The sequence below is a fragment of the Xiphophorus hellerii genome, chromosome 5 (assembly GCF_003331165.1).
Source record: "Xiphophorus hellerii strain 12219 chromosome 5, Xiphophorus_hellerii-4.1, whole genome shotgun sequence".
NCBI lineage: Eukaryota > Metazoa > Chordata > Actinopteri > Cyprinodontiformes > Poeciliidae > Xiphophorus > Xiphophorus hellerii.
In genome coordinates, this window is record NC_045676.1 from 29,783,470 (window position 1) to 29,796,255 (window position 12,786).

The 12,786-nt window shown below is 41.3% G+C and overlaps 1 protein-coding gene across 6 annotated transcripts in view; it reads right to left on the minus strand.

The window, feature by feature from the left end:
• Positions 1-1,337: 1,337 nt before the first annotated feature.
• The window catches only part of lrba (LPS-responsive vesicle trafficking, beach and anchor containing), a 240,332-nt gene continuing 228,883 nt past the window's right edge, over positions 1,338-12,786 (minus strand). For 4 of the 6 annotated variants that reach the window (XM_032563843.1, XM_032563842.1, XM_032563845.1 and 1 more), the window contains 4 exons: positions 11,438-11,539; positions 10,063-10,259; positions 3,631-3,782; positions 1,338-2,517 (listed from right to left, as the gene is read on the minus strand). In XM_032563843.1, coding sequence (XP_032419734.1) covers positions 2,427-2,517; positions 3,631-3,782; positions 10,063-10,259; positions 11,438-11,539 — 542 coding nt within the window. In that variant the 3' untranslated portion in view covers positions 1,338-2,426. The remainder of the gene's footprint in view (positions 2,518-3,630; positions 3,783-10,062; positions 10,260-11,437; positions 11,540-12,786) is intronic. The other 2 variants (XM_032563844.1, XM_032563846.1) reach the window with 1 other exon arrangement.

The following is a 12,786-nucleotide window of genomic DNA, read 5'->3' on the forward strand; positions in this document are numbered from 1 at the left end:
TCTGTTCTGTCCTGGTTTCAGTCTCACCTCACAAACCAGAAACAGTTTATTTACTCATATCAACCGTTGCATCTCCTCCATAGCTCCTCTATCCCAGGGTTCAGTGTTTGGTCCTCTCCTCTTCATCCTCCATCTTGGTGACATCATCAGTCAACATGGCCTTCCTTTGCTACACAGTTGACCTACAGATTTAGATTCCCACCACATCCAAAAACCTCCACATCCACTCCACTGACACCAAAACCTGGATGAAGCACAACTGTCTCAAACTAAACACTGACAAAACTAACAAGATCCTCACTGGCTCAAAAAGTGTCACCAAGTCCACTCAAAACTTCTGCCTGAACTTTGACACCATCACTCATCTGTAATCTTGATATTCTTTTCATTCAAAACATACATCAAATAACCCAGATTGCTTTCTTCCATCTCAGAAATATGGCACAACTTCATCTTTCACATCCAGAATTGAAGAATGGAATATCATCTTGCATGGTACACTATCGAAAAGCACTCAACAAACTGCAATACATCCAAAGCCAACACACCCAGCCTCTCTCCCTCCGCTCCTTCGAAGTCTTATGTTCGTCCCCTGTGGAACGAAGCTCTAAACCTGGAGAGACGGAACCTTCTTCATCGCCGGCCCAAACGTCCAGAACTCACCGGCCTAACCGCTCCACGGTTCAATCTCCCCATCTTCAGGAACAAATTCAAAAATGATTACATTTGCCCTTTTTGTGTTTTTATGTATAATGTTGCATTGTTTAATTTTATATTGTAGCACTTCTGTAAAGCCTCATTGAGTACTTAGAAAAGCATCATACAAATTAAATATTGTGTAAAAAACAGTGATTTTATTTATGTAGCACATTTTCAGCAAAAAGGCCATAAATCCTTTAACAGGATGAAAACGGATCACTTCAGAACTTCCTTTCATAAAATCTGCACAAGCTGATTAGAAAATATCTGCAAAGTTAAATCTGTCGGTACAATTCAGTTGAACTTTATTGTACCGTGTTTGTACTCAGTAAAAAAACGGTAAAAAAAAGAGTGAGCTGTAAGAAAGTCCAGAAGCCAAAACCTAAACCAAGCTTCAGGTTTTTGTTTTTTTTAATCAGTGACTGCTCTATTATTATCAACTGTTTTTGCTGCGGACCTGTCATGGTTCCCACACGAGCCCAAAGACTGCTGGAGAGATGCACGGGCGCCCTCTGGTGGCCATGCATGGATAATGAATGATTTTGTTGTTTGTGAGTCCACATATTGACCACTAGAGGGCGCTGTGCATTTCGAATAAAACCAAACAGAAAAGGAAGAAAACATTCATTCAGGTCAGCTCAAGTAATAAAATTCATTTTTATTGTCAGAACTCGGCAAACAAAAACACTCCAAATGATTGCAAAAATAATGAGTTATAGTTCATCTTCAAATGATCAGAGACAAAATGACAAAGCACAGACTTTATAGACAGGAATGTCTTCTTACTAATCACTTATGCTGGAGGTGGATGCTTGTTCAAGAGACAATTTGTTGCTGGACAACGTGTCAAAAACAATTCATTCTGTAAATTAATGAATATGATTTAAATTCAATAAAACAAGCAGAAATGGGAAAAAGTTCATCCTTTCGCTGCACTTCTCACGCTGACCTTTGGAGACTAAAGTCAGAGTTGAGGTTTTAGAGGAACTAGCTCACCACTAGAGGAAATGTAAAAGAAATGATTCTTTGAACGAAGGCAGACTTATTTAAACGGCTGATAACGGGGAAGTTTTGGATCTTAGACATTAAATAAACTGATAACTGCTGAATATGAGCCTCACACATAAACAATCAGAGCAAGCACAGTGGGAGCAGACATCTTAAATAAGGACGGTGTGTATATAGATAGTATCACTAAGTTTTCTCTCTTTGCTCATCTTTCTGTCAAGTACATAGTTTTGTTTTTTTTTTATTCAAACATTTCCTACCTACTTGCTGTGTTTCCAGAATAAGAAAAAAAAAAAGCATGTTCAAGTGAAGCATAGTTCAATAATTATTCCCCTCACACACACACACACACCAACACAAATCACTCAATCCAAAGTACATAAATATTTGGATTTTTCAGCCTAACATGTTCCCGTCCCCCCTGCTCTATTCCTGGAGGAGATGAAAATAGACTCTTACAGCTAAAAATAGATCATTTCCACTCAAACCGTTACAGAACCCCCCCACCTTAAAGAGTTATAGGAAACGTTTTCTATCTGATCTACAAAATATATAGCAATGCCCTTTTTTTAAAAATAGTTTGTTGCTCTTACAGAACAGATCCTCCTCCCCACTCCCTCTTTCCACCGAGATACATTCAGAACGCGGAGCTGTTGGCAGAACAGCGCCGTTTGATAAGAGTTCACGTCGGGACAGCTGGAGGCGCTGCGGTCTGGACCTCAGTATCTGGTCTGGTACTCGTGATGCCACCTGTTGAAGTCGTTGTAGAAGAGGACGATGCTGCCAGACGCCATGCCAGTGATGATGCACCTGAGGAGGAAGCGGGACAGAAGCAACATCAATACAAATGTGAAAATAATTGCCGTGCGAACACGGGATTGTGACGGGAGCTGCTTGTTTTTAGTGCTACATCTTTGATGACCGATAGTTGCTGATTTGACTTCCCTCCATGAAGCAGAAGACAACAACATACTGTATGTCTAAGTTAACAACTCCATCAGGCTCCTTTCAGAAAAGCGTTTCAGAAAGTTTATGAAAAAGTTTCTTTCCGTTTACATAGTAGGGGTGTGTAGACTTGTGGCCCTTCTTACTAACTTTGGAGAAAAGTCATTTCAGAAATCACCAATGTTTTCCATTATAAAAGCAGAAGTAAAGTCTGTTATTAGCTGTTCTGCATAATTGTATGCACTGTCTACAGTGTGGCTACAGAACCATCAGTGTGTGAATGTAGCGTGAAGCGCCTCTGGACCTGATGAAGCGCTACACAGATACAGGAAATGTAGCATTTAAAGTAGGGGACTGCCATAAGATTGGGCCCGTTTTCCTTAATTTGAGGGATCTGTGATCGGACAATACTTCCATCAATTTTATCTACATCAGCAAAGGTCTAAAAACCAACCACATGTGCTCTGCAGTGAGAATCTGACTGACAGACCGGCCCAACCAGGTTATGTCTGAACGATTGCAGTTAACAATAGTTATTGCCACTTCAGCAACTTTCTTGCTGCATTTAGCAACATTTCAGACCAAAACAAAAGAAAAAAAAAAATTAGCGTTGGTCAAATTTGGAATCGGCAGGTCAGGCTTTTTAAAGATAATCGGTAATCGGCCAGGAAACTCACCAACATGAATGGTAAATATGTTTAGACCTGGCTAAATATGCTTTCACATAAAAGTCATTTAAGCAACATGAAAAAAAAAGAAAGACCTATGATTCGCAAAAAACTGTTTTTGTAAATGAACCAGACCCATCAATACCACACCACATGATTCTCCTAGTCACATTGACAGGGACAAAATGAACGCCACTTGGAGAATTAATGGTTACATGACATCAACTGGTTACCGATATAGTGGGTGGGTCAAGTTACCCACTGGCTTGTCTCACCTGAGGTCTCAGGCTGAGGTTTCTTTGGGTCTTACCGTTGATCATGTGACATTGCCATGGAGCGGATCCCTGCGTCACAGCCAGGAAAGGTGAAGAGCTGTTTGAGGTCAGACACCTGCCAGACGGACACGACTCCACCATCTCCACCCGTCAGCAAATACTGACCGTCCCGACTCAGCAGCATGGCCTGTCACAGAGACGGGCAGGTTGTTAGTCTAACTCTGTATCTAGCATGCTACTCCACTGCAACTGATGACAACGATCTCTGCACAACACGATGCTGTAGAAACAAGGAAAAACATACGCAGTAAAAAACAACAGGGGTTTGTTTACGCTACATCAAAATGAAACTGTTTTCTGATTGTCTGACAGTAATTCAGACTGCAGGGCCTGTGCAGAGGGACCACTCTGACAAAATAGAACAAAAAAAAAACCAGAACATTCGGCAGAAATATTGAAGAAACATATCGAGACACTTTGGCACAAATGGCTCTTCCAAATAGACAATAACCCGAAGCGCAGAGTTAGTTACAAAGTGACAACAAAGTGAATCACGTGGAGCCAAAGCTCCTGAAGTCTGAAGTCTCTCTGTGCAGATCTGACAAAGTGTGTGTTAGCAAGGCCGCCTAACACTCCTCAGTCAGTCAGCAGGAATTACAGAAAACTGTTGAGTGAAGCTCAAACATTTGACCCAAATCACACAACTTAGAGGGCAATTCTATAAAATAATGTGAAAATGTTGTAAACACAAGGGCTGATATGGACCTAATGAGGCAGTATTACAAAACAGACTTTTTTCAGTTTTACATCATGCTGTAATGTTATTCCCTCATCATAAACATACCTGCATTGTTCCCTTAATTCTTTAACGCATGTTTGAGAAATCATTAAATCTCCATGGCAACCATTTACAGGAGCCTAAGTGAGTAGCTGCAGCCTCACAGGACTCAGCTCCTCCAGACTAGCGGCAGCAGCTGTTAGCAAACACCTGGTGGAACTGAGCATCTGCTGGACTCATGTCGGTGCAACGCTGCTAATAACGGTTGCTAAAGGTTTAATGGAGGAGCATTGATGAGCTAAATGTCAGAAAGAGCAGGAGCTTCTTAAAGAGACAGAACTTCAATATCAAAGCATCAAACTGTGAAGCCAAACATCTTGAGTCGTGTTTGATAAATACAGTATTTTTTTCTACAACATCTGAAGGTAACAGTTACTAGACTGTGCTGTAAAATGACACTTTATTCTGGGAAAATGTACAATACCGCCCCTTTAAATGTTCACCATAATACTTTATGGTATTTAACGATAAAAGAGATTAGAAAAGTATCTGAGAACCAAATGCTGTTTCCCCCCCCCCCCCCCCCCCCCCCCAACTGTAGATTACAGGGATTAGACTGGATCGTTACTGTCAACGCTCCACAAACAAATAGAAAAAAAGGCCAAAACAAAAAGTGAATTATTTAGTAAGCTACGCCAAAACATCAGTTACATTAAGTCAAACATTACTTTTAGCAAGCAGCACACGATAACTACGTATTTATGTTTTTGATACGTCAATATGCTATTGGTGCTCTCGTAAAGCTCGTAATGGAAAAAAACAAAAGTGACTAACGAGAAAAAAATAAATGTAGTCTGATTGAATGGAAGAGTGAGAAAAAGAGGCAAAGTGTTTAATAAACGCCTCGTTTCAGCCGTAAATCCTCCCGACGACGGGCGATCAGATCATCTGCGACGACAAAGCAGCCATCACACCTCCGAGTGTTTTGGTCCAACAAATATCTCCACATTGTGCTTACACACCCCCACCCACGCACACACACACACCCACACACACACACACTCTCCTCCACTCCACTAAAGATGTCTCCCAAGAGCAGAACTCGGAGATTTACTCGTTTCATCTGCTTTTCTTGCAAACTGCAGCGGCCCAAACGGCTCCCTCAGGAATCGGATGAACACAAATCAAGTCGTGTGCTGGAGACCATTAAGGGCACGGCGCGCGCTGGAAGCCCAAACTCAGAAAGTCAGAGGCATCAATCAGTGCGCAACCGTAGCCGACGAAATGACGAGGCCGAGTGTTTGCTCTGACGGCGAGAGCTTCTTGTCGTCCGTCGCTCTTACGGCGCCGAGGGACGGACGTCTTCCAGCCGCCGGAGCTTTTCCGTGGAGCGGCTCGGTGCTTCAGTTGTCAGCGGCATGTGTGTTTAATTAGGCTCGAGTTTAATGGACGAAAAAAAAAAAAAAACTAAACAAAAAACACAAACAAAAAAACAGGAAACTTAAAGCTGAAATGAGTCGATTTCAGGAAGTCGATTCGGTGTGAAAACAGAAACAATCCCTCAAACGAGAAAAAAGCAAACAAACTGGGATCGAGGAAATGATTAGTGTGTATGCTCCAAACTTTTCTACATCTTGTTTTGAAAGTTTCTAAAGTTTCAAACGGCAAATAATTGAGAGCAGAGATTTGAAAACATAGACGGCTTTATTTCACCCAGCCGCAGCAAACAAGCCCAGAATTCATTTCAGATCAAGATTCCTGATTTTTTACTGGGAAAAAAAAAAAAAAACGTAATAAAAAGCATCAACTGCGGAGCGGCACAGAACTGGGCAGCAGCTTCTGATGCCGACCAAATAAGCGAACAGGATTTGGGTTTGCTTCCAACGTGTGAAAGACGTCTCACATTTGTATCGGCCGGTTCCTCGATTAGTTTTGGGAACTAAATCCACGTGTTAGAAAAAAGGTCAATCCATCCAGTCTGAACACAGACAGTTTGTCGCTTCACCGTCAGTTTGGATTTCTGTGGAGCGAAATGTTCTCAGCCTGTTTATCAGTTTTATGACAATATTGGATTTTGAAATCGAAACTCTTTCCGTTGTTCCGTCTCAAATGTCAGGAGCTTTAGCTGCATGTCAGGTCAGACGTTTGCATCCACCCAACAGGAAGATCAGTGACAGATCTGTATATGATTATTTTAACTTTTATTTATTTATTTAAAGTGGAATGATTCAAATAGAAATAGAAAAAACTTAGGTGAACGATTTAGAAATGATTGTGGATTTGCATACATTCCCGGAAACATGTGGTCAAATGTTACTTTGGAAATTGCACTTCGACTGTTTTTTGTTTTTTTTTTAGTAGAGTTGAATGTTGGCTTCATATTTGATTTTTTTGTTTGTTTGTTTTTTTGCCAGACTTGACACTGAAAAACACAAAATCTTACCAAGAATTTCTGGTTGAGTTTCTTGTTCAAATATCTCAGTGTACCTGAAATAAGAAATCATTCAATACAACCGAAATCACAGAAAACCAGCCAGCAACTTTTCAGCAAGATGCAGGAGTTTGTTTTCAGACAATAACTCCTTAATATTGATTTTAAAAAATACTGTAGATTATCTCATTTACAAGACATCTGCCCCATTTTTTCAAATGAAAATCTGCAAATGGAACTTTTTCAACATTAAGGAAGTATTGACATAAAATCAGTTCCCAAATCTTGCTGAAAAGTTAGTTGCAAGTTATTTTTGTCTTATTTCAAGTGTTCTAAGATGTTAGGACCAGAAACTGGCCCAAAACCACTTGGAAAGATTTTGTGTTTTTGCAGTGGATGGGTTTTATTTAACTTGGTCTGAATCTGGTCACAGGTTTTCTAGTGGTCTAGTTTCTAGTTTTGTCCTATTTCAAGTTTCCTAACTTACGAGTAACTTTTCAGCAACATATAGGCACTTGTTTCAAGTCAATAATTCAATAACATTAATGAAAAGTTATTAGTTCCACTGAATATTTCACTTATAACTAGACCTTTTTCCTTGTTAAAAGTGAAACTACCAGTGGAATTCGAACTTTTTTTGTTATCATCAAGATTAATGAACTTTTAAAACAAGCTCTTATTTCTTGCTGAAATGTTACTTGTAAGCTACTTTTGTTTTATTTCAAGTGTTCTAAGATATTTGCACTAGAAACTAAACCAAGATTACTTTTGTGATTTCTTTTCTGTGAAAACCATCGTTGTGACTTTTGCAAACTACCAGCAGAGTTAGCTAACAAACCCCTGAAAACAAGGCAAGCGGCGGCCTAGTGCTCTGTGATGCGTTCTGCTGGGGGAGTTTATGACCCGAGTGCAGCGCAGCAGGAAGCAGCAGCGCTGGCAGACATGTCAGCCCAGCCAGGTAGGAGGCTGCAGACAGACATTATAAATCAGCCGCTTTGCCACTGGGCGGCCAAACAAGATGGCCGACGTCTCTGTAGGGGCCAACATGACCGACTCGGCTCGGATGACTAAAAAGAAAAAAGAAAAAAAAGTGGTGCAGAAACATGTGCGGCCTTCGTCCCCATATTTCAGAGACGGATGGGTGGATTCAAGGCTGAAGAAGGTAAAACTTTTAATTTATGGAGCTCTTACCCCCCCCCCCCCACACACACACCCCACCACCCCGTCACACTGACAGAGGCTGTTAAAAAAACTGCAGAGATGGTTACACTGCTTGAGTCGCACTATAACTTAAAAGAACGTAATCTATTCAGCATGGCTCCCCCGTCACCCAAATCCACTATTAGAGCAGGATGCCGACTGTTAGGCTGTCGTCCCGACTCCGACTCCAGACCTCTATAAAGCGGCGGCCAGCGCGTTTTTACTCTCCGCTTCCAAGTGCGTGCAGCAGGCCAGGACACACACTTATTTATCCTGGAGTCACACTGCGCCGAGCCTCAGAGGGCAGAGAAGATTGATTCTGGTATGTACACGGGTGTACTAAATAGCGGCTGGAATCAGGGGGTGAGGGGGTGAGGGGGGGGGGCTAAGCCTGAGTTCAACATGTTGGGTTTTCCTAATGCTGCGTGACACGGAGGGAATTTACTGCAGGTCCAGGAGAGACCAAGTCCGCCTGGCTTTGTCTGTGCAGAAGAAATGTGGGGGGAAAAAACTACAACGTTAATCTGAAAAGCATCATTAGTAACTTTTTAAACACAACTAGGAAAAATTAGGACATATTGAAAATGAAACCCCCCACACCCCGCCCCCCCTCACCCCGCAGAGTCAATAACAGGCTCAGTCCATGTTTCTGTCTATTTGTGGCTTCACAGGTTAGGAGCCTGGAAACGAGAAGTTTCTGTTTGTGTTGTGTAAAATACTTCTTTTCAAGCTTCACTTGATTTCTAAAGTTATTTCCTCATCAAAAACGTACCTGGAGTGCTGCTCTGATTCTTTCATTCATGTTTGAGAAATCACCTAATCTCCCATGGCAACCATTTCTGCTGGGCAAATCGCCTGAGCGGACCTAGCTCTGTCGCAATAAATCTATTAGAGGCACGATCAATTAAAACGAGCTCAATCATTTCCATTTGCATGATTTATTGTTTTCCTCTTTTTAACAAAAGCTGGATGATAAAAGTCTTTATTTCCAGTGTTAAATGTTCATTAGAATTGAAAGTTTATTGATCTGTCACAATGTGTTCTTGAATTATTATGACATTACTGATATATTACTTGAAAATAGTCTCAAAACAACAGTATTATCGCTTATCATAATAACTTCTGGGACCATTTATCGTCCAGCAAAATTTGCTATTGTGGCAGGTTTACCTTTCCAAGTCTCCACATTACCAAGCAGCCCTTCCCCATGAATCCCCCACTCAGCTCCTTCAAACTAGCCAGCAACTATTAGCAAATATCTGCTGAGCTCATTATAGGAGCTACTTCTCAGTGAAACGCTGGTAAAAACGTTGCTAAAGGGTTAATAGAGGAGTCATGTTGTGATGACTTCCTGAAGGCGGAGTTTCAGAAAGAACAGAAGCTTCTTAAAGACACAGAGGCCCAATTTCAAGGCCTTAAATTACAAAGTCAAATTTATTTGAAGTCATATTTGATATATAAAGCATTTTTATAACAACTGAAGTTAACATAGTTACTTGATTGTGCAATAAATGGCACTATGTGGCTGGGAAAAACATAATACCGGCCCTTTAATAGGAAACAGGCGTGCAGCCGTCTGTCAGAGCTAGCTTACATTTCCCAGGCCAAAGCGGAAACAAAAGGGCCTGGAAACCAAAGGTGGAAGCCGCTATCTTATGTCGCTCCGGCCACAAGGGAGGAAATGTGGGCAGCGGGGGGAATGTGTCCTCCTGCGCTCTGGGGTAGTTAATGGTGTCGGGGTCCAGGACTGACCGCTGCTCTGGAGCGTTTCCCGCCACCGTCGCAATCCGACCCGACACCGGATCCGTGGATCAAACGGGAGCGCTTCCTCTGCTGGATGCGGTGGAACGGGGAGGGCGAGACGTGGAGCCCTCCCGTTTTGTCCCGAGGCGTCCTGACCTTCGCCTCAGATCCGAACCGAGCCCGGCCTTTAATCAGCGCTCCGTCTGGACTGCACCCCCCACAACCCCCCAACCCTGAACGCCCCAGATGTGGAGCAGACGTCCAGACGGAAGCGGCGTCTGGGGAGAGCCTGAGGAGAAACGGCCGTTTCCTCACCTTGATGTTGTCCTGCACCTCCATGTGGAGCAGCAGCTTGCCGTTGACGCTGAAGAGACAGAAGTGTCCCTTGTCATAGTAGATCATGCAGTGGCCCTCGCTGGAGGACTGGATGAGCCGGGGCCGCAGGCAGCTCTCCGGGCCCTCCAGGGTCCGGAGCAGGTCTCCGTTCATGGAATGGACCAGGCAAGGACCCTCTACACACAGGGAGACACAGAGCTACGCTTAATATATGACACTGATTTATCTTTTGTGTGTGTGTGTGTGTAATGATGACAATCTGTAAACTTGAAAAAAAGAAAAAAGAAAACACTTATTTTGGAAATAATATGACTAATGCCTGAAAATGTTTTTTCCTTCCATAACAAACAGAAATGAGGAACTCGCTAAACTCAACTTAAACTTCAGCTGCACTGCAAAACCACAAAATCTTAAGAGTATTTTTGGTCTGGATTCTAGTGCAAACATGTTCGTACACTTTAAATAAGACTAAACTAACTCAGACATTATCAGTCATTTTCAGCAGGAAATAGCAGCTTTGTTTAAGTCAATTTCTGAATGTTGAAAGATTATTTCACTTATGGGAAAAAAAAATGTCTTATCAGTGAAATCATCCAAATAATTTTAAAAAAGAAGGTATTCTAGTTTGCTAAAAAAAAAAAGATGATCGTTTCAAATTTCCCCATCATCATTATAATACATAACTTATAAAAAGGTGAATTTCTAAAAATCAAAGAAAGACTGTGGCATTTTCACGATTTTTACAGATGCAACAAAATCATCATAATATAATGTAACAATGTCTTTTTCAACACTGCCATTTACAATAATGACTGAAATAAGTTTTAATTGTTTGAGAAGTAAAATGTTTTTCAGGTTATTCTGTTATGAATGAATTGAAATAAAACAAAAGTTTACAGTGAACGTCTCTCAGTCTAAAAGGCAAAAAAAAAAGAAGTCCATAAGTCGTGTCAGAAAACATGATGCCAACCAGATTCAGTATTCTTTTTTTTTTTTTATAGAAATCTCACAAACACACCTTGCAGCCCGACTCCGCTTCAAAGGATGCCAAAGGTTCAACTGTTTCAGTGGCCAAGTCAAAGTAAACGGAGCATCGTGAAAACAAAAACGCTCAGCTTTCGAAAGAAAAATTTGGAAGATGTTAAGAAGCCGAAAACCTATTTTTTGGCAAAAACGGAGGACATGGAGAAGTTTCCTCATCTGCTGTGGTTAAAAACGGTCAAAAACTCCAAATAAAACCCGTTTTAGTAGGAATTGATCAAACAAAGCCTCAATGGTTTACAAATGATTAGTTATTTAGCCAGTCGGATCAGAGGAAGGCTTTACACGGACGCAGCGAGGCGGCCGGCCTCACCCTTGCAGCCGCTGATGACGAGACCCAACTCAGCACAAACGCTGACAGACGTCACCTCACAGTCGTGTCCCGTCAGGATGGCCCTCGGTGTGGTAAACTCTGCTGGAAGACACAAACGTTTCAGATCCTCACATTTTAGCAAACAGTTACAGTTTTCAGTCACAAGGGGGAGCAAACAGGTTGGATGTTATTTTCTCATGCAGAGTTTTGGCTAAATACAGCAGCCATCAGTAGAGTTAGAGAGCAAGATTCAGACAGATTCATTATTATTTTTTCATTTTATGTTACTCACCATTATGTACAATAGGCTCAATGTAGATAGAGAAAAAGAGAAAAAAAAATCTTTGAAATTTTCTAGAAAACAATTTGGAAATTTCTGAGTTTGAAAAGTCAAATGGCCGCTAGAAGAAAAAAAAATCTAATTGAGATTGATCTCAGAAATTTTCTACAAGAAATTTAAATTTTCAAGAAACAAATGTTGAGCTTTTTTTTTTTCCAGGCAAATTTTAAACTTTTCAAACTTTCCTCAGATTCATCCCAGAAATGTTCAAGATTTCTAAGTACAACAGGGATCAGCAGAGGTTTCGACTTTTCAAGCTCAGAAGGTTTGAGATCAATTTCAGCAATTCTCAAGAGAAAAAAAAAGAACAAAAACTTGGAAATTTGGGGGTGTTTCCAAGCAAATTTTCAACTTTTCAAACTCAGAAATGTTCAAGTTTTTTCTAAAACCTTTGTGAGAATTTTCTCAAAAAAAAAAAAAAAAAATTTCCAGCAAACTTTTGACGTTTCAAGCTCAGAAATGTTCTTGTTTTGTTTTTTTTTTTCTAGAAAATTCCTGACGCGAATCTCAAAATTTCCGAGGCATCTACAATGACTAACACTCCGTCATTCCCTGGACCGGAGAACTTCATGGCTCTCCACCAACAGCCCCCCCCGCCTCCCTCTGCATCCTTAAGATTTTAATCCATTTTGTTTCACATGCAGATATTTCCCACACTCTGCCTCCTCCAAGGTCTAAAACCTTCTCTGCATGACGGCCTTTACTGGATCCAGATGTTTCTGCGTCGGGCAGGCAGAGCAACACAAGACCAGGGGAACTCAGACTGAAGTCATGAAATTTGTGTAATTTAGTTTTGGTTCGAAGCTGTCAGGGCGAATGACAACACAAATCATCGAAATCACCTTCCGTCCGACCAGACGCTGCACATACGCGCCAGATCAGGCTTTCCTAGAGTACATGTGATGGTAAACACAGATGAATTACTGACAGTGGGTAGAATCTGAACGTTTGGTCAAAGTGTAAAAGCTTTGAATTGGATGCAACAGAGGGAACTGTAAAGGTCGCCAGC